The sequence below is a fragment of the Salmo salar genome, chromosome ssa17, assembly GCF_905237065.1.
Source record: "Salmo salar chromosome ssa17, Ssal_v3.1, whole genome shotgun sequence".
NCBI classification, from domain to species: Eukaryota; Metazoa; Chordata; class Actinopteri; order Salmoniformes; family Salmonidae; genus Salmo; species Salmo salar.
The window spans coordinates 61,363,562-61,384,014 of record NC_059458.1 but is presented as its reverse complement, the minus strand read 5'-3'; the positions used below and the strand labels follow the sequence as shown (position 1 = coordinate 61,384,014).

The window sequence follows — 20,453 nt, the reverse complement described above, 5'->3', positions numbered from 1 at the left end:
AACAGGCTAAATGCATCAGAAGGGCAATGGTGTCCTCTGGATAGTCATGCAACCTAATGACTAGCTGTTCAACCCAAGACAGTATACCAGAACAAAAGCATAGGGGACTTATTTAGGCCAACTGAAATCTATGATAACATTTAAAAACAACATGGATGCAAAACTACAAACATGCTCTCTCACTGTGGAGAAGCAAAATGTGTTTTGGTCTGATCAAAACCTGGGTTTTCAATCAAATAGATTGGCTCTCTTTCTATTTTACTGTATGCCTGCACCTTACACCCTCTACCAATTCAGAGGCACATGAGGTGTTCTTGCATCACCACCAGCAGAGTAAAGATTTGAGAGGCTTGATATGAAATAGACTGCAAAATGTGGTCTCATCCTACTGGCAGTCAGAGCAAGTTAATGACAGCCTTGATACATACCATGATACACTATAAAAGATCCAAAGTAAATGTGGAGTCTGAAGAGCATTGTGGTGTTCAGGTATGACATTATCATAAATCTCAGTCAATAGAATATCTAAGCTGTTTGTCAGGCTGCTACTTCTTAAAATATCCCATATTTGTATCTCTCCTGCTCATCTTGTGTCATACTGACATTGTTAATCAGATGACATGAGCATTTGTCACCAGTGACAATTATATTACACCTCATGGAGAGGGCATATGGATTTCACTCTCACGTTAGTGAGCACGCACACACACACACAGGTGCATGCATAGTAGTTAGTCAACATCAATAACATCTACTGACAACTGCCTCAACTCCCTCAGACAGACAATTGATGGGCACATCCCTGGCTCTCAGCAGACTGGCTACACTGTGAGGGGACATAACACAGAGGAATGCCCTCTCCAGCTGGGTGACCTGGTGCCAACTGTCTGCAGCTGTCTGGCCAGAGCCGGATGATGATTCTCCAATGTCACATCCCTGGTGTGTACTGTGCCCTTTCCCATTCAGGGCATTACCATTGATCCATCCATCTATGAATTTGAGAGTGGTTACATTTCCCTTAGCTCATTCCTTTATTAAATTATCAAACAAAGTGGCAGGTGTTAGGCTGTTGAAATGACAGATTAGGCTTTTAAATGAGCAAAATGTCTTATTGGTAGGTTATGAACCCTACATTGACCTGCTGCTATATTAACACATAAACCATTGTGGTTCAAGTCCCTCTGGAGCTTTTCTGTAATGTCTGGCTTGACCTTTCAGTAAGAGTCAATGAGGCGTCCTAGTTCAGGGCTTCCCAAAGTGGAGTCTGAGGAGGTACTGCAGGGGTCCATGGCAAGACCTCAAGACCTCAATATGTCTATTTTTTTGTATACCCTTTTTATGAATATTGCTAGCAAGAACAGTTTAATACATTTTGTACGAGTTGCGGGGAAAAAGTTGAGTGTATAATACATTGTGGATGAATAATATTACATTGTGTGTTCTTAACCTTTTAGATGCCCAACATGGACCTGGGAGGCTCACAGGGATATTTGTATACACAGTACTCCATCATTTACAAAACATTTTTTGTACTCAATTCTTCTTGTATTCCCCCAAATGTTGTTTTGAACATAATGCAATGTAATTTAAGCTTTAAAACGGCAGCTCTTTCACTCTGCCCTATGGCAAAATGTGTAGAATTGCAATAAATGGCAAAATGTTCTCTTTCTCGGGGTCTGATACTTGATTAGTCCAGCCATGCACTGCAGAAGTCATAGTAAAACTGCTTGTATGCTATTTCAATCACTCTCTAAATAAGAGTTGTGTTCTGATATTCTGAGAGGGTGTCCCTGATGCCAAAAAGTTTGTAAACCCTTCTCCTAGTTCATGAGTTTGTTTTGACGACGTGCTGATGTTTTAAAGTTGTAAACTAATTCTACAGATTGATAAGGGTCACGGAGGTACATGACCTATAGTCCTAATGGTGATTCTATAAAATCAATACATTGTGGATTTAATCTAGTAGACCATTTCTCTTATCAGACCTAGGTTACATGGGTAGAATATCCTTCAAAAGGACACACAAACTAAATAGATGTAGCATATGACCTCAAGTACTTTTGTCACAACTTTTAATATCAATGCGACATATCCTTGGTGTCACTTGAAAGGCATTGGAATGTGATACATTTTATATTATTCCGCAAAGAGAGAACCTATACTGTAGCTCTCGACTGTTCTGGGCTCCATTTTCTTTGTGATCAAAACAAAAGACTTCAGAGGCCAAGCTCTCGCTCCTTTCTGAAGAAACTATAGAAATGTGTGAAAAAAATTGGTAGTTGATTGTCACCCGCTGTGCCTGCGTTTGATGTAAGTCGGAAGCGAGGGCTTTTTTCCCCCTCTCTCTGCCTGTCCCATTCTTTTTGATCAGCCTTTTCCAATTGGAGTTTAAACTAATTCACCAGCCGCAGAATAAATATGAGAGCAGAAATGCCAAAATAACAGCAAGTCCCGCCCCTCACCACCACCTATCTAACACCCCCCCCACACACACACACACACACAGTTAACATACACCTCATACATGTTATTTCCCTCTCTCCTACTTTCTCCCCCTTGCTCTCTATCCAATCAAATGGGCTTTGGCACTCTAGTGCCAGGGTTTTGCTAGGTCCTCCCAGGATCCATTTGCCAGTGCGGACGCGTTCGTTAGCATCATGTCCACCTTCATTAGTCTTTGTTTAGAGGCTGAAGGCTTTGTTCCTTTTCCAATTTAACACATTGTCCGTGGTGTTTTCGACAATGTTCGCATCTCTCTGCCTTCCCCTCCCTCTCCATCTCTTTTGTGCTCTCTCACTCTTTTATTCTCTCTCTCTCTCATTCTCTCTTTCCCTCTTGTCTCTGGAGAGGTACATTGTATATTTCACCATCAAATAATACTGAGTGAAGCATAGCTGTTTGGCACTGTGTTGTGCATCACATGCTTCTATAAGTGGTGGTTTCAATTTAGTAGGAGGAAAGAGGTTTATTGTAGGATTAGCTATTGTGAAATATAGAGCATTTCACCATGTATTGAGTCACTTCCTGTTTGTGTGTTCTACTGACTAAAGGGTACTACATTGGCCTATCAAACTGGCCCTGTGAATCGTCTGTTTACTGTGGAATGTGATGGCTTTAAGTGGGTGGCCGAGTAAGTACTTGCCGTTGTCGACAGCCACTGCCTTTTTAGACCCACAGACAACATTACTTACACAATTATAAAAAAGTAGGTTATTGAACTTGATGCTCTTCTAAGTTCCATGTTGTTGACCAAGCCCACTGGGCAAAAACTGGTTGAATCAACGTTGTTTCCACGTACTTTTAACCAAAAATTTAATTACATTGAATCAAACGTGGAAAACTGATTTGGATTTGCAAAAAGTCATCAGTTTCTTTTTTTTCACCCAACTTTTAACCTAAATCTAATGGCAGGGTGACATGTTTGGTCGATTTCACGTTGAATTCACGTTAGTTGACAACTCAACCAAATGTAAATCAAAACTAGACGTTGAATTGACGTCTGTGCCCAGTGGGATGCTTTGTTACGGTTTCCATGCTCATTACATGCGTACTCCATGTGTGCACACCAATCGAACATAACTATACCCTCTCTCTTTCTCTATACTTGTGATTGTCTCCGAAGATGACTGGCAGCCATTGCTATCCCAGAATCCTCTTCTGGTGCGGTGGCTATCACATCCCCTGTCCAAAATTGCCCCTTCCTCTGCAACCCCCTCTTCCACCCCCTCCTTCTTCATGGGCTGTCCTCCAGTCGTCTGTGATCCTGTTTCACATCGCTGGTCTGCGTCCGACCTTTTCCCCACCACGGTCGTTTTATCTCTCCTGCAGGGTCTTAGCAGGGCTCTGCGTGTGGCCCAATGGCTTAAAAACATGCGGCCATCACGCAGCTTGCCAGCAAGGCCCAGAGAAGTATCCACAAATGCCAATACTCTTTTGACAGTAGGGAGAAAAGTTCGAGTTTTCATTGCTTTTTGTTGGTTTGTGGGGCAAATCTGTAGTTACATCAAACTGTTGTTTACCAGTAGGTCTCTGGCTCTTCAAAATTGACAGCGTGTTAAACCCTTTGAGCTAAAGCCAAGGTTGTAGCTCCAGGAGGCAATTGCTGTCTTTAGGTCAAAGACAAGGTGACTTAACAACCTCCTGGCTGTCAATGCCTGACTAGAGATTTAGACTAGCACCCTTTACGAATGTCTGGCATCACACATACCTTCAACATAACTAGGCAGTGCAAATAGGTTAGCAGATACGTTACTTCCTGTTCAAGTAAAATACATTTGTATTTGTAACATGCTTTGTAGACAACAGGTGTAGACTAATGGAAATGCTTACTTACGGGTCCTTTTCCAACAATGCAGAGTTAAAAATATGATAAAGGAATAATACACGGTGAATAAGGAATAGAAATAACCAGTAAAAATATCATGGCTATATACAGGGAGTAGAACAATAACATGGCTATATACAGGGAGTATAGCAAATGTTTTGTCCATTAAAATAACATGGCTATATACAGGGAGTAGATGTACTAAGTCGAGGTAATTGAGGTAGCTATGTACTCTACATACAGTATAGGTAGGAGTAAAGTGACTAGGCAACAGATAATAGACAGTAGCAGCAGCGTGTGTGTGTGTGTTTTGGGGTGTCAGTGTAAGTACTGTATGAATGTGTGGGTAGTGGCCAGTGTGTGTCCACAGAGTCAGTGCAAGAGAGTTAGTGCAAAAAAGGGTCAATGCGTTTAGTCCGGATAGCCATCTGATTAGCTATTTAGCAGCCTTGTTTAGAAGTCTTATGGCTAGGGGGTAGCAGCCATTCAGGGTCCTGTTGGTTCCAGACTTGGTGCAATGGTACCACTTGCCATGCGGTAGCAGGGAGAACAGTCTGTGGCTTGGGTGGTTGAAGTCTTTGGATAAAAATGTGGGCCGTCCTCTGACACCGCCTGGTATAGAGGTCCTGGATGGCAGGGAGCTCCGCCCCAGCGATGTACTGGGCCATACACACTACCCTTTGTAGTGCCTTGTGGTCGGATGCCAAGCAGTTGCCATACCAAGTGGTGATGCAGCCAGTCAAGATCTCTAGATGGTGCAGCTGTAAAACTCCTTAAGGATTTGAGGGCCCACGCCAAATCTTAACAGCCTCTTCGAGGGGGAAGAGGCATGGTCGTGCCCTCTTAACAAGGGGGAAGAGGCATTGTAGTGCACTCTTTAAGGCTGTGTTTGAGGTCCTTGATAAAACCTGCTCCAGAGCACTCAGGCAATAGGACTGGAGTAAAGGTTGACCTTCCAACAGGACAAAAACCCTAAGCATGCAGCCAAGACAACACAGGAGTGGCTTCAGGACATGTCTTTGAATGCCCGGACTTGAACTCGATCGAACATCTCTGGAATGACCTGAAAATAGCTGTGCAGCGAAGCTCCCCATCCAACCTGGCAGAGCTTGAGATGATCTGCAGAGAGGACTGGGAGAAACTCCCCAAATACGGGTGTGCCAAGCTTGTAGCATCATACCCAAGAAGACTCGAGGCTGTAATCACTGCCAAAGGTGCTTCAACAAAGTACTGAGTAAAAGGTTTGCAAAAATGTCTAAAAACCTGTTTTTGCTTCGTCATTATGGGGTATTGTGTGTAGATTGAGAGAATTTTTTTTCAAATCCATTTTAGAATAAGGCTGTAACGTAACAAAGTCAACAGGTCTGAATACTAGCCTATTGGCATGGTGGTGGCGTCTAATTGTAGATTTGGAGACTTGGTGACCTAAGATGCGACACACACACACACAAACAGAGCCTGGCTTGATCTGGCACTCTGCCTCCCTCAGGCTATTTAACCCGGGGACTGTAACCTAAAGATTTTACCCTCAGAGACTGTGGCTTTCAATCTGACCACTTTCCTGCTCTTATCTGGTGAAGAGGCCATTTTAATAGCTTACAGCCAGTGCCCTATCAGGCAGCTGAGTGTAGTGAGGATGGAGATAAGGCTGACATGGAGTCAGGCGTGAGTAACAGGATAAGAAGACCACAGAAAAACGGGGGTTGAGTCTTCCTCAAGGGAAAACACTGGCCTCAGGAATGCTGCGAAATATTAATAAGGAGACCCCATTCAATTAATTAAAACTAACATTGTTCCTTGGGTTCCGGGAGCCAGCATGAATAGCGTGAACTATCGGGTAGTCAAATGCTGTGATATAGCAGTCAATGGAATTGGCAGTTAAGTGTTTGTATGTTTTGTGTGTGTGTGCAGGCGTGCCGTGCATGCATGTGTTTGTGTGTATTATTATAAAAATAAAACATTTGACCACATTTTTGATTTGTCATTTTTTGTTCAGAGGTTTGCAGGTACAATATCAATTTAAATTAATATATTTTGGCTGCCACTGAAAAGAAAAACAATAGTAGGAAATACATATAGAAATTACCATATTGAGGATATTGTACTAGTAAAATTGGTAGTTAAAGAGAAATAAATAAAAGAGGTGGGCCTACACCGCCAATGACCCCCCCCCCCTTCCCCCTCCCATGGGACTGAAAGCAAGGAAAGTACAAAATATGATTATAGAATATACACTACCGTTCAAAAGTTTGGGGTCACTTAGAAATGTCCTTGTTTTTGAAAGAAAAGCAAATGTTTTGTCCATTTAAAATAACATACATTTGATCAGAAATACAGTACAGACAGTGTTAATGTTGTAAATGACTATTGTAGCTGGAAACGGATTATTTTTTTATGGAATATCTACATAAGCGTTGAGGCCCATTATCAGCAACCGTCACTCCTGTGTTCCAATGGCACATTGTGTTAGCTAATCCAAGTTTATCATTTTGAAAGGCTAATTGATCAGAAAACCCTTTAACAATTATGTTAGCACAGCTGAAAACTGTCGTGCTAATTAAAGAAGCAATAAAACTGGCCTTCTTTAGACTAGTTGAGTATCTGGAGCATCAGCGGGTTTGATTACAGGCTCAAAATGGCCAGAAACAAAGTACTTTCTTCTGAAACTCGTCTGTCTATTCTTGTTCTGAGAAATGAAGGCGATTCCATGTGAGAAACTGAAGATCTCGTACGTACTGTGTACTACTCCCTTCACAGAACAGCCCCGGTGCACAACTGAGCAAGAGTACAAGTACATTAGTGTCTAGTTTGAGAAACGGACGCCTCACAAGTCCTCAACTGGCAGCTTCATTAAATAGTACCCGCAAAACACCAGTCTCAACGTCAACAGTGAAGAGGCAACTCCAGGATGCTGGCCTTCTAGGCAGAGTTGCAAAGAAAGAAACATATCTCAGACTGGCCAATAAAAAGAAAAGATTAAGATGGGGAAAAAGAACAGACTAGACAGAGGAAGATTGGAACAAAGTGTTATGGGCAGACAAATCTAAGTTTGAGGTGTTCAGATCACAAAGAAGAACATTTGTGAGACACAGAAAAAATGAAAAGATGCTGGAGGAGTGTTTGAAGCCATCTGTCAAGTAATGTGGAGGCAATGTGATGGTCCGTGGGTGCTTTGGTGATGGTAAAGTGGGAGATTTGTACAGGGTAAAAGGGATCTTGAAGAAGGAAGGCTATCACTCCATTTTGCAACGCTATGCCATACCCTGTGGATGGCGCTTAATCGAATCCAATTTCCTCCAACAGGACAATGATCCAAAGCACAGCTCCAAACTATGCAATAACTATTTAGGGAAGAAGCAGTCAGCCGGTGTTCTGTCTATAATGGAGTGGCCAGCACAGTCACCGGATCTCAACCCTATTGAGCTGTTGTGGGAGCAGCTTGACTGTATGGTACATAAGAAGTGCCCATCAAGCCAATCCAACTTGTGGGAGGTGCTTCAGGAAGCATGGGGTGAAATATCTTCAGATTACCTCAACAAAATGACAACTAGAATGACAAAGGTCTGCAAGGCTGTAGTTGCTGCAAATGGGGGATTCTTTGATCAAAGCAAAGTTTGAAGGACACTATTTCAATTAAAAATCATTATTTATAACCTTGTCAACATCTTGGCTATATTTCCTATTCATTTTTCAACTAATTTCATGTATGTTTTCATGGAAAACAAGGACATTTCTAAGTGACCCAAAACTTTTAAACGATGGTGTAGATACAGTGCCTTTGGAAAGTATTCAGACCCCTTTGCTTTTTCCACATTTTGTTAAATTACAGCCTTATTCTAAAATCGATTTAAATAGTTTTTTTTCCCATAAATCTACACACAATATCCCATAGGGACAAAGCAAAAAAAGGTTTAGAGGTTGTAGCTAATTTATATTAAAAAAAATGAAATATCACATTTATTCAGACCCTTAACTCAGTACTTTGTTGGAGCATCTTTGGCAGCGATTACAGCCTTGAGTTTTCTTGGGTATGACGCTACAAGCTTGGCACACCTGTATTTGGGGAATTTTACCCATTCTTCTCTGCAGATCCTCTCAAGTTCTGTCAGGTTGGATGGGGAGTGTTGCTGCACAAATATTTTCAGGTCTCTCCAGAGATGTTTGATCGGGTTGAAGTCCGGGCTCTGGCTGGGCCACTCAAGACCATTCAGAGACTTGTCCCGAAGCCACTCCTGCATTGTCTTGGCTGTGTGCTTATGTAACAGTGTAAGTTCCGTCCCTCTCTTCGCTCGAACCAGGGACCCTTGCACACATCAACAACTGACACCCACGAAGCATCGTTACCCATGGCGCCACAAAAGCCGCAGCCCTTGCAACGCAAGGGGAAACCCTACTTCAAGTCTCAGAGCGAGTGACGTCACTGATTGAAATGCTATTAGCGCGCACCACCGCTAACTAACTAGCCATTTCACATCGGTTACACTTAGGGTCGTTGACCTGTTGGAAGGTGAACTTCGCCCTAGTCTGAGGTCCTGAGCTCTCTGGAGCAGGTTTTCATCAAGGATCTCTCTGTACTTTGCTCCGTTCTTTACCTTGATCCTGACTAGTCTCCCAGTCCCTGCCGATTTAAAAAAATAAATAAAAATAATAATAATAATTATAATAAAAAAATATATATATAAATAAAAAAATAAAACATCCCCACAGCATGATGCTGCCACCACCCATGCTTCACCGTAGTGATGGAGCCAGGTTTCCTCTAGAGATGGCGCTTGGTATTCAGGCCAAAGAGTTTAATCTTGGTTACATCAAACCAGAGAATCTTGCTTCTCATGGTCTTAGAGTCTTTAGGTGCCTTTTGGCAAACTCCAAGCTGGCAGTCATGTGCCTTTTACTGAGGAGTGGCTTCTGTCTGGCCACTCTACCATAAAGGCCTCATTGGTGGAGTGCTGCAGAGATGGTTGTCCTTCTGGAAGGTTCTCCAAAGAGGAACTCTAGAGCTCTGTCAGAGTGTCCATCGGGTTCTTGGTCACCTCCCTGACCAAGGCCCTTCTCCCCGGATTGCTCAGTTTGGCCGGGCGGCCAACTCCAGGAAGAGTCTTGGTGGCTCCAAACTTCTTCCATTTACGAATGATGGAGGTCACTGTGTTCTTGGGGACCTTCAATGCTGCAAAAATGATTTGGTACCCTTCCCCAGATGTTTCCCTCAACAAAATCCTGTCTCGTAGCTCTACAGACAATTCCTTTGACCTCATGGCTTGGTTTTTGCTCTGACAACTGTGGGACCTTATATAGACAGGGTGTGTGTGTGTGTGTGTGTGTGTGTGTGCCTTTCCAAATCATGTCCAATCAATTGAATTTACCACAGGTGGATTCCAATCAAGTTGTAGAAACATCTCAAGGATGATCAATGGAAATAGGATGCACCTGAGCTCAATTTCGTGTCTCATAGCAAAGGGTCTGAATACTTATGAATACTTTTTTTTTTTTTGTAATAATTTGCTAAATGTATAAAAACCTGTTTTTGCGTTGTCATTTGGGGTATTGTGTGTAGATTGTTTAGGATTTTGTTTTATTTAATCCAGTTCAGATTAAGGCTCTAACGTAACAAAATGTGGAAAAAGTCAAGCGGTCTGAATACTTTCCAAAGGCACTGTATATACTACATGACCAAAAGTATGTGGACACCTGCTCGTTGAACATCTCATTCCAAAATTATGGGCATTAATATGGAGTTGGTCCCCCTTTGCTGCTAAAACAGCCTCCACTCTTCTGAGTCAGGCACTGATGTTGGACGATTAGGCCTGGCTCGCAGTTGACGTTCCAATTCATCCCAAAGGTGTTCGATGGGGTTGAGGTCAGGGCTCTTTACAGGCCAGTCAAGTTCTTCCACACCGATCTCAACAAACCATTTCTGTATGGACCTTGCTTTGTTGACGGGGGCATTGTCATGCTGAAACAGGAAAGGGCCTTCCCCAAACTGTTGCCAAATAGTTGGAACCCCAGAATTGTTTAGAATGTCATTGTATGCTGTAGTGTTAAGATATCCCTTCACTGTAACTAAGGGTCTTAGCCCGAACTTACCGAGGCAGCTCTAGCAGGGCAGAAATTTGACTAACTTGTTGTTAAGGTTGCATCCTATGACGGTGCCATGTTGAAAGTCACTGAGCTCTTCAGCAAGGCCATTTTACTGCCAATGTTTTTCTATGGAGATCACATGTCTGTGTGCTCGATTTTATACACCTGTCAGCAACCGGTGTGGCTGAAATAGCCGAATACACTAATTTAAATAGGTGTCCACATACTTTTGTAAATACAGCTCTGGAAAAAATTAAGAGAAATATTCAGTTTCTCTGGTTTTACTATTTATAGGTATGCGTTTGGGTAAAATCCATATTTTTTTATTTATTTTATAAACAAGTGAAAAATTCAAAATAAAAATATTGTCATTTATTTGCAGAAAATAACAACTGGTCAAAATAACAAAAGTGTTGTCAGACCTCGAATAATGCATAGAAAATAAGTTCATATTCATTTTTAAACAATACAATACTAATGTTTTAACTTCAACTCAGAAATCAATATTTGGTGGAATAACCCTGATTTTCAATCACAGCTTTCATGCGTCTTGGCATGTTCTCCACCAGTCTTTCACATTGATGTTGGGTGACTTTATGGCGCAACAATTCAAGCAGCTCAGCTTTGTTTGATGGCTTGTGACCATCCATCTTCCTCTTGATCACATTCTAGAGGTTTTCAATGGGGTTCAGGTCTGGAGATTGGGCTGGCCATGACAGGGTCTTTATCTGGTGGTCTTCCATCCACACCTTGATTGACCTGGCTGTGTGGCATGGAGCATTGTCCTGCTGGAGTAACCAATCCTCAGAGTTGGGGAACATTGTCAGAGTAGAAGGAAGCAAGTTTTCTTCCAGGACAACCTTGTATGTGGCTTGATTCATGCGTCCTTCACAAAGACAAATCTGCCCGATTCCAGCCTTGCTGAAGCACCCCCAGATCATCACCGATCCTCCACCAAATTTCACAGTGGTTGCGAGACCTGGAGAGACCTACAAGCCACAGTGTCTCGAACCCACTGTGAAATTTGGTGGAGGATCTGTGATGATCTGGGGGTGCTTCAGTGGTCTCTTCATTTTTTCCAGAGCTGTATAGCGTTTGCATGTATGTGTTGAGCTTTATGGATTGTTTAGTTGTAGGTGCTAGGCTTTAGTTGAGATTATTCTTTATGGAGTCAAGTATATTTGTCCAGGCCTCAATTGTTCCTTTACTAGCTCCGTTAATTCTCGCTGTCGATAATTCTAATGTTCTAACTTCTAATTGTAACTGGCGAATTGGGAGAGAGTGGGGTGATTGCCATCTGAGGCAACTGCCAACAGTAATCTTCTCTGATTGATTGAGAGATTCAAGGAGCTATCATCGTGAAGTCACATAGTGGATGCAACGCATTGAATATTTACATTCATGCACTTCCAAAACACTTTTTTTTTTTACTTTGGCCCAGAAGCATTTAACTGCAGGGAACTCCCACATCATATGATGGAAAGTGCCTACCTGATTTAGGGGACACAGTAAGCAGTTGGGAGTTGGGGCCAATTTCATTGTTAAATGTTTCCTTTGTGTTAAATACAGTCTGTGAACAAACGTGTATAAATTGATGGTTGGGATTACGTGATGCCAAGGTAATATTTTTCCATATTCTTTTGCATTTAAAGAGTTGTTCTGATTCACTTAGATCTGTAGACCATACTTTTTTTAATGGCTAGCTCAGAATATGAGCTTTCCAAAAGTTGTTTATATATTATAGAGATCAGTCCTTTTGGGGGCCCAGATAATATATATTTTTAAATCCCATCATTGGATGATTCGGTAGTTGGGTTTCCCAAGGGACTCCATAGGCCAGCATAGCTGACCTAAATTGATAATATAGAAAAAATGAGTTGCCTGGTAATGTTTGAGTCTTTCAAATCTTGGAATGTTCTCAAACCATTACTATCCATGATATCGGCAAGGGTACTGGTTCCACATTTGGACCATGGTGTGGGGGATTTAAAATGACACCCTCCAGATCGCAAGGCATTATTGTGAAATATGGGAGTATGGGCTTGCCATTTTGATTCCCAGTTACATTGTTTTTTACATTTTGCGCCAAATAGAAATTGTGTGAGCAATAATAGGACCAAATCGTAGTTTACATTGTTTAAGAGATATATCAGTGAAAACCACCTCTTACAGGTCAGAAGAAGACACCATATTTCTCTCTATACTCAGCCAGGGGGCGGAAGAATCATGTCGGCACCAATTTAGGATGGGACGAAATGCTAGTCCATGGAAATGCAATTTAAAGTTTGGTACGGATAGTCCTCCCTCTTTCTAAGTTTGTTAATTTTATCCGGGATCGCTTACCTTGCAATATATATTTTTAATCCACGCTATGGATTTCATGCCAATAGCCAGAAGGGAGAGACAAGGGGAAGCAAACTACAGAAATTCAGTCATGGCAATATTTTCTTTTTGACAATAGTCATTCTGGGATATTAGTCCATCTACTGAGGTTGGATTGAATTGATTTGAGCTTTCCGTTAAAGGTTCTGGCAATGATTGTATTTAAGGAAGGAAATATATCTATTCCCAAATATTTAGAATGGAAAACATTTGCGATTCCATAAGTAGAGACAGGGTACTCCATCATGGTCTTGAGGCAGCATGGCAGATTTGGTTAGATTTGTTTCATAACTTGACATGGCGATTAATTTCTCTATGATCTTCAAAGTCTTTGGGAAGGTTTGAGAGACATTGTCTAAGTAAGATATTGTCTGCATATAATGAGATGACGGGATCCGTAGAATTGAGAAATTAGTGTAATTTGATTGTCTAATTGATTGGGATAAGGTCTCCATAGACAATAAAAATAGCAGAGGTGATATCCGATCACTTTGCCTGCTACATCTAGTTATTCTAAATGGAACAGAGCAGGTATTGCCTGTTATTACTATGGCTGAGGGATTGGCATATAGTATTTTAATTATATGAATGAAATTGAAGCCAAGTGCAACCAAAGATATATGACCATTCTAGTCTATCAAAAGCTTTTTCTGTGGTCACATTTCTGTGCAACGCATGGCGAATCAACACACTCCCTGGGTAAATGTCAAACCGGGTCCTAACGAGATCTGGGACCACGGCGGAGCCCACACTAGCACGGACGCTTCACTCACGCTCTCATTTGCATTCTACCGGGGCGACTGTACCAGAGATGATTCCACAGGAGAGAGCAAGAAGGAGGGAGGGAACAAGAGGGAGAAAGTGAGAGAGGTGGAGGACGAAGAGGAGGAGGAGGTGGTGGAAGAAACTCTGAGGAGTTCAAAGCCACGTCTTTGGCCCTGTAGCACCCTGTCAACCCAGGCACACTTCCTGAATGTCAGAATACGCCAGACATGAGGGGAAGGGAAAGAAATCCAATCACACCAGTATGCACGTACAATAACATGCCGTGAATGCATAAAAACAAGGCTTCTAGTTGCTAAGCCAATGGCACAAGCCAGTAGACTCCAAGCTTTGGTTGGTTGTTATGGTTGCAAGCAGGGCCTCTAGTCTAGGTCACTCAAATCATTTAGCAATGAAGAAGTTTGTCACTCAATCAGTTCATGCATGAAACCAGAGTGATGGCATCAGCTAATATTGCACCAATTACATTCGACACTAGCTGCCGCAAACAAGCTATGCACTGGAGTTTATTGGTGCCAAGCTGTTGCTTTAACATGCGTTACTCGCCATGCATGTCTGTTTTCTGTTATCCCACCAGCATCCCAGCCTCCACCTGTTTGGCTCTGCTTTTTCTTCAGTCATGGGGATTTGTATAGTATACCTTACTCACTGTCTGTAATTATCATTATCTTAACATGATGCATGCTTTATCTGTACATTGTCAGCCCCTAAAGGGTCACACGTTGGCAACATGCAGGATGTTGGGCAAAACCACATACTGTACATACCAGGGATCGTCAACTAGATTCAGCCACTGGCTGTTTTTTTTTTTTTCTATATTTTTTTTCTTGAGCGGATGGTTGGGGGGCCGGAACAGAGTTACTAATCATTTGTAGACTTGTCTTCCCTGTGGCTCAGTTGGTAGAGCATGGTGTTTGCAACGCCAGCATGGTGTTTGCAACGCCAGGGTTGTGGGTTCGATTCCCACGGGGGGCCAGTATAAAAAAATAAAAGAAATGTATGCATTCACTACCGTAAGTTGCTCTGGATAAGAGCGTCTGCTAAATTACTAAAATGTAAATGTAGACTGCAAGTTGACTGCAAGAAGCCCAAACAGATATGTTTGACTAAAACATAATCATTTTAAACCTTGCTTACATTTGTATACGATCGCGTACCTTTCTATTATGCGTGGGAATACTTGGGAATAGATTACCTAAATAAAAATCAATTGGAGCTGATTTCCTGTTTTTAGTCCTTTTTGTTTTTAATTTTTTTTACCCCAAAGAATTTAGGAGGCAAATAAAACCACCCACGGGCCGCCAATTGTGAACCCTGCTGTACACACTTACAAAAATGGGTTTCAAAAGGGTTCTTTGGCTGTCCCCATAGGATAACCCTTTTTGGTTCCAGGTAGAACCCTTTTTGATTTCAGGTAGAACCCTCTGTGGGAATTGTTCTATATACATGGAACCCAATAGGCTTTTATCTGGAACCAAAAAATATTATTCAAAGGGTTCTCGTAATGGAACAACCGAACAAACCTTTTAGGTTCTAGATAGAAAAAAGGTGCTAAGACTGTAGTTGAAATTTGAGTGTTAGCCTAATTGGATTTCTTGTAAACTATAGAGTGAGCGAAATCAGACAAACTGATGTAAATCTGTTTCAAGTGTGTCCCATCATGTGTCAAGTGTTGTTGCAAGCTACTTATCTGCAGTTAATGACAAAGTCAACTCAATGTGTGCCTATAGCAGATAACTCTATATTGGATGGTCGTTCAATCTCAGTAGTTGTCAAGGACAGGGCTTCACCTTCTGTCCATGCATCAGGCTTTTCCCCTCACTATCAGTCTGCTTTTTAAACAGCAAATCCATAATCCTATCAATAAGGTGCAAACGGGTGGCAAAAAAAGGTGGGTTGCTGTTATTAAAGTTTGTGAAAAATGTAGGTGTATTATGGCGTCTTTGCAGTGTACAGTGTGTGAAGGACATTATTGCAGTGTAGCTGGATTGTATTTTCTTCTTCGAAGACTGATTCAGTCGTTATATTATGTTCATCATTATTATATTGTGTTCGTATGCCAGTCCTCTATGCTCATATGTATTTCCTAGGCCGTGCTGATACGGAGCTACCCAGACAGTGCCACACGCCACCAATTTGCAGCAGCTTTCTGAGGTGTCACTTTTCCTCACCAGACTTTATTTAAAGGCACAAGATCAGACACGTACTCAACAGCATCTGCTCAGCGCAGCGTTTTTCTGTTGTGTGTGTGTGTGCTGAGATGACACAAGAGGAAATGGTGTGTTCTAGCATGAACACATTCTTATTCAGAAAAGGCAAACAATTCATCAGAAGTCCTTCTCAAAAGAAATAGGCCTATTGTTTGATATTCAGAAAGATTTTTTTATTAGAATCTTTATAGTCTTTAACCAACAATATTAATTCACAAGCTGCCAGGACAATTGTACCCTGCACCACTATCCAGCATGCATTTGGTAAAAAGGGGCAATTTGGTTTGGATCATACAGTACATCAAAGTGTTTACCCGGGCCCAATTGTTCATCATGAAAATGTGGGCTGAACAGTTGATATACTTAGATTTTTCTCTTGTAATTCTTCAGCCTGTCCCTCACAGCCCTCTGACTATGTAGGCTACCACAGAGTGCTCTCAGACAACAGTTCCTACTCAGGCTTGAGTTTTGTAGCTTAATGATGCCCCCCAGTCATGGCTTTGTGTCCACTGGTAGCTTTGGAGAGCGACTGCCAGTTCCAACAATGCATCAACTTCTGTATGCCTTACCAACCAGACAATCATTTTGGGGTCTCAAAACATTCCCTGAATGTAGGCAAAAGCTCAACATTTTTTATCAGAAGTTTCCAACTTTGTGTTCTTGTCACTTTCTCAGTCAAAAAGCAAGCCGATATCTACCCCTCAGGTAAAACAAAAACATGACTTAAAAAATGTAAGCCTATGCAACATTAACGTAATACAAACAGTTCTGTAGGAATGAGGTTTACCACTGGGCACAGACATCAATTCAACCTCTGTTCCACGTTGGTTCAACGTAATTTCATTGAAATTATGTGGAAACAATGTTGATTCAACCAGTGTGTGCCCAGTGGGTTGTGCAATAGGCCTAATACATTATCACAGTATATTGGCTATGCTTGGCCTGCCAATTTTGTTAATCTCAGACCATATTATATTTCAAAACTCAAGCTTCGATAACAAAATAGGCCTAGATCAGTTGTTGTATCACTTGCAAGGTACAGCTGAGCATAAATTGAAGTAATTTACTGATCATTTTGTATTTCATTTTACTGGACTGATGGTACCTGCAAATGATCAGAGGAAGGAGGGAGAGAGCAGTAGATGGTCCACCTCTCACAGTCCTTGCTCTCTCCTTTCCTCCGGTGAGACTGACCAGAGAGAGGGGACATCATCTTCCACCTGACGGCGAAACTCGAGTCACACTGCATCATTTCTGCCTCATGCACAAATTCATGTTGTTCCTATGACCAGAGAAAGTTAAATATTCCTTGATATTAAAATAGAAACTACGAGCTGCTGATAATAAAAACGCAGTGCTATCTGTACATACTCATTCATTGCAGCTGCAACGAGAGTGGAAGTAGGCAAAATAGCATTTTCTGTTTTGTTAATGTGTTGAATAAAAACAGTGTTGACAGTGCTGAATAAAAACTTGAACTCCCTGATAAAAACATCAGCTCTTTGCTGTATTCTTTGACAGTCTCTCGCTGGTCATGGGTTTTCAAAGTTATGATATCTCACATAGGCTTGTATCAAACTTTGCTGTGGGGTTGTGGAAATTGTAGGTAGTCACGTTGATTTGAGCTATCCAATTGGCCAGCACAGTAAGTGCACTTGATTTAGCCACAGCTCTCCTGGTCCGCCGGGTAGACGGAGTTTGTCCTTTCAGACCAATGAAATGGTTCAAAATGGGAACACTTTGCCTACTTGGTGCACAGCAGGGCTTCTGAATCAAGTGTACCTACCGTCAACAGCGCAAGACAAACTTTTTTTAAATAGGAGCGCAAGGCTTTATCGTTGGCTTTTCAACAGAAATGTTTGGTGATCGACTAGGAATGCCTTGAAGATGGACCGGTTGATGACCACTGGTCTAGAATGGTTCAGGGAACAATGGCACTATAGGGTGATGGAACCTGTAGGACATATATGCTCCAAACAGCATGTCTAAATCACTTTCAGGTTCATTTACTGTAAATCATGTTTTAAATTAGTCCTATTAGAAAATTCTAGAAACAGGACACAAACAGATTAACAGCCTGGTCATTGATCACCCATCAAAGATGGCTGCCGCTGCTCCGTATTTGATGCTCTCCTTAAACAGTGGCACCTCACAATAATTAATAAGTGATATCCCACACAGAAATAAGTTTAGTCATTTGGAGGTTTGCTCCAGTTTGGGGGAGGGGGGAGTTAGACGTGTTCTGAGTGATAGTAATGAGCTCCTGGAGACAGGCTCGGCGTGCTTCCCGTCGACACAGCAACCAATTATCGGCCCGCACCTGTCCAACTTGGTCGCAGCTGTACGGAACAGTGAAGCAGTCAGGCTGCATGCTCCAGTCCCTCCCGACAGAGCAGCGAGCATCGAGCACTGCTTCCAATTTCCTGTTCCTGGTTGTAATGAGGGTGGAGCCTGTTCTGATCCACAGCCATCAGCGATCAGCTCTCCATTTGAGTGTCAGAGCCCATCACATTCCCCATCTTGTTTTTCTTCCCACCCAACCACCCATCTACTGAGGTTATTGTTATTGTTAGTCTTTGTCTCTGATGTCGACTCAGACTAGAGTAAGCTGCTTTTGCTTTCAACAAGCTGTGTGTGTGAGTCTTAAATACTGTGCACACAATAGAAGCTACAGCTGGCTGAGTAAAAATAAAAAATAAAAATAAACTACAATCTGTTAACGTCTAAGTATCATGTCGATAAATGTATTTAACTCTGCAAGAAATTGTTTGCAGACGCTCGCTGTTACACGCCACACAAAGGTCCATTATCACCCCCCCTTTATAAATAATACATTTAAATGACATGCATTTCCAAAATGGCGGATATGGATTGTGTCTCTGAGTCACATGGCCTGTATTTTGAATAAGAGAAAATAAAATGTATTCTTTAAATGGCGGATTGCATATTTTAGCGTTCATTGTCACATATTACTTTTCTCTGCACAAAGAGAGCCCCGGCCACCATGTTCCTAATCATTTAAATCCACATGCAATCTCGCTCAGCCATCTTATCCAGGCCTGGCCATCCATTAGCTACTTCTCATTTCAGCCCCATTAGTTCTGCCATGCTCGGCTACATTTCCATATCGTTCCATTTCAGCGTTTTCAGCCTAGAAAATGGGAAAAGTTGCGGATTAATTCCAACTAATCCTCAATTTTTCTATTGCCTTTAATTACTTGTTCTGGCCTCTGACATTCTGAATGGTCTCCTGCAATAACTTGACTTAGACGTGTTCCCCATTGTGACTTTAAGAAATGTTTGCTTATTTTTTTGCTTCTCTGTCTCTGTCTCTGTCTCTCACTTGCTCACTCTCTCTTTCTGTGTGTGTGTGTGTGTGTGGTCTTCTATAGTTTGGTAATGAATGACACCTTGTTCTGGTGGATCCTCATTTGCGATGACTAGCTAGGCAGGTCATTTTTCATTTCTGGACCATTTTCATAAAGATTTCAGACCGCTGATGTAGACTGTGAACGGATGCTTATCCAAGTGGTATACTTAATGATCCCTAAATGTTACACTCAAGCTCTGTAAGAGTCTTCTGTCAATGTCTAACATAACTGGTGGGAGCCACTTGCTTAGTACTGCAATGTAATGTCAGACACATGCTGAAAGGACAAAATGTATAATGTGCCACATCATCTGTGTAGAATCCATGTATACATTTTTTCATAGTGAGTCATCAAGGCGTTGGAACAAGGCGATTGGCAGGTGTGTGTGACTCCTCTGAGCCACCACGGTGTTGTGATAGCCCCCTTGACAGCCCTCATGAACAGCACACTAGTCGCCGTGACCATCCAAGCAGAGCGGCCGTTTATGCCCCTTTGCGTTCAAAGGAGGCCCCAACGAAACGCGCTGATGAAAGTAATCTAATACCACAAATTAGCCTGTCACTTAGGCCGGATTATAACCCCCGCGAGAGCACAAGCTCAAATAACTTCTGCTTCGTTGTTCCTGGATGTAAATGGAAGATTGAGGGAGGGGAGTGAGGGAGGGGATAGAGAGGAGGGTGAGGGAGGGGGTAGAGTGAGAGGAGAGGGAGAGGTGAGATGGGGGGGGGAGGAGAGGGAGCCGGAAGGGGAGAGTAGAAGGAAGAAAAAAGTGTACCATTTCATTTTAATCCGCTCAATCGCTCTCTGTGTAATTAAATAGACCCCCCCCCATTAAAATAAGACCTGCTTGTTCCATTTGAACACACCCTGATTCCCTTCTGGACTTCGAGGAGCCTGCCTCGCTAATCTAAATCAATGCCTGGTTGGCCCCAGCCACCCACTCCACCCCTATGCCTATGTAGCTGTGCTGAAATGCTAGGGAGGTTGACACAAGTAAGAGAATGAGAGGTGTTGTTGATTCATGGCCTGCTCTGGCAAAGCTTGTCATAGGCTGTGCATTCGGAATGGTCAATGGCACTAACCTACAAATTATCACTGAAGAAAGGTTTTGAAGCCTGGGTTTGATAAGCTGTCAGGGTACACACACACACACACACACACACACACACACACACACACACACACACACACTCACTGAGGGAATGAACAGAAAAGCATTGAGGGTGACATTGGCTGAATTTGTCAGCCATTCTTATGGTAGAGGGGCTTGAGTTTACACACACACACACACACACACACACACAC

The 20,453-nt window shown here is 42.2% G+C and overlaps 1 protein-coding gene across 1 annotated transcript in view; it reads left to right on the top strand.

The window, feature by feature from the left end:
- LOC106576259 (chemokine-like protein TAFA-2) overlaps positions 1–20,453 on the top strand; it is a 50,540-nt gene that overhangs the window by 1,599 nt on the left and 28,488 nt on the right. The window contains exon 2 of the mRNA XM_014153336.2: positions 780–939. Within this exon, the coding sequence (XP_014008811.1) occupies positions 926–939 (14 nt within the window). The 5' untranslated portion in view covers positions 780–925. The remainder of the gene's footprint in view (positions 1–779; positions 940–20,453) is intronic.